The 2,040-nt window shown below is 41.9% G+C and overlaps 1 protein-coding gene across 1 annotated transcript; it reads left to right on the top strand.

The window, feature by feature from the left end:
* The first annotated feature begins 458 nt into the window (after positions 1–458).
* On the top strand, positions 459–1,289 carry LOC137544717 (olfactory receptor 6N1-like). The gene has a single exon (XM_068265809.1). The coding sequence runs from the start codon at positions 459–461 to the stop codon at positions 1,287–1,289; it is 831 nt and encodes a 276-aa protein (XP_068121910.1).
* The last annotated feature ends 751 nt before the right edge of the window (positions 1,290–2,040 follow it).

The following is a 2,040-nucleotide window of genomic DNA, read 5'->3' on the forward strand; positions in this document are numbered from 1 at the left end:
ATGTCATTAAGTGGTTAATAGTGAAAACATTTCATAATCTTTTTTGTTGTTTGTTCTTATCATTGCTTAATTATGTTACAAAGGTAATTAAGTCTCACTTTCTAATGAGGCCATTAACAGCTGTATCAAAGTATGCTCCCTCCAGACAGAGCCTTCCACAACTTCTGCAGGAGTTGTATCCCTTAAGACTTCCTTATTATGTATCTCTTCCAGCCAAATCCTCTATGACATCTATAAATACCAGACTGGACCCCCTGCATAAGACTGATACGAAACAAATCTTTTATGTGATCTTTAGATGCAATGTGTAATGCTAATAAGAAATCTAACTAGTCATGCAACCACCCACACAGAACATCTCAGTGGTAAGCAATGGCTTAATTCTCGTATGGCTTGTTGAAGTGGATTCATTAAGGTACTTATACGGTCTTCTTTTACTTGCATTATATGTAAACACAATGTTTGTGAGCACAGGGATAGTCTACATCTCTTGGACAGAAGAAAGCTTGCACGAACCTATGTACATCTTCATATGCCACCTGGTTCTCAATGTGATGTATGGATGTTCAGCTTTCTACCCCAAGTTACTTATTGACTTGTTCTCTAAAAGCTCAACCATCTCACTCAGTGGATGTCTCTCTCAAAGCTTTCTTTTGCAGACTTATGCTTGTATAGAAACGTATGCCTTCACCACTATAGCGTATGATAGGTATCTGGCTGTAGGACATCCTCTGAGATATCCTACTCTGATGACAAACCTGACAAGCCTAAAATTGCTATTAGCCATTTGGGTTTTTGTGTTAGTGAGTATGATTGTGACCCTATTATTAACAGCAAGATTAACCTTGTGCTCAGGAGAAATTGACAATGTCTTTTGTGAGTTCTTCTCTCTTCAACGACTAGCTTGTGGTGACACAAGTATTAATGCCATCTATGGGACATCTATGACAATTTTCATGTTGGGTACCTGCATGCTTGTAATTGTTTACTCTTACATAAGGACGGCCCTCATCTGCCTAAAGCTTTCTGCAGAGGCCTCTCAAAAAGCCATCCAGACTCTGGTGACACACTTGATGGCCTTTTCAGTGTTCATGATTGGATATATATTTGTTGCTTTCAGATACCGACTAAGTATTGGATCCTACTCAATGACTTCTCAAGTTGCACTTACTATGACTGGTTCGTGTACACCAATTACTCTAAACCCTCTGATCTACGGAATTAGGACTCAGCATCTGAGATCAAAAATTGTGCGCAAATTAAAAAAATTAAGAAAATGGAATGAATAAAACTAGTTCATAATTTTCTAGCAGCTGATTTACCATTATTATATTAATAACAATCACCTTTTACACTTTACTGTGGACCTGACTTTGAACAAGAAAATAAGTAATCATTTAAGAAAATCCTGTTTGTTCTACTTAAAGAGAACCCGAGACGACCTTAAAAAAGTAAAAAAAAAAAAAACATACTACCTGCTCCATGCCACCTCCTGGATGCATCTGTGCCTCTCCACGCCGCTCTCGGTGTCCTCGATCATCATCCATTGCCGGTGTAAGATTCTATCACCGGTGGAGAAAATCCAAGATGGCTGCAACCCAGAAGCACTTCCTGGGTCATGATTTAGATGCTACTTGGAGGAAGCTAGCGGAGGTGGGGAGCGAGGTGACAGAGGCAGGGGAGTGCAAAGCGGGGGAGAGAACTGAGGGAGAAGGGAAAGCAAGGTGATTGATGTTGCTAGTTTTTTTTTTGAGGGGGGGGGGGGTTTAGCAGAGCCCAGGGGGACTGGCAACAGCACCCGAAGGACACAGAGGTATGTCATTGGGCAGAGAACCTGCCTCTGTGTCCTATAATCTATATAAAATCTGCCTTGGGTACTCTTCAACCCCTTCCTGACTGCCTAACGCTGATAGGCATCGGGAAGGTGGCAACCCCAGGACCGCCTAATGCTGAAAGGCGTCAAGTACTGGGGTGGGTTTTTGCAGTAGAACGCGCGCGCCGATGCATGCGCATCTCCGCTCCATTATCATTTTGCCAGCG

The sequence above is a fragment of the Hyperolius riggenbachi genome, chromosome 2 (genome assembly GCF_040937935.1).
Source record: "Hyperolius riggenbachi isolate aHypRig1 chromosome 2, aHypRig1.pri, whole genome shotgun sequence".
Lineage (NCBI taxonomy): Eukaryota > Metazoa > Chordata > Amphibia > Anura > Hyperoliidae > Hyperolius > Hyperolius riggenbachi.

Excerpts from the sequence above, each read along its gene's own strand:
- LOC137544717 (XM_068265809.1), top strand. The coding sequence starts at position 459 with ATGTTTGTGAGCACAGGGATAGTCTACATCTCTTGGACAGAAGAAAGC.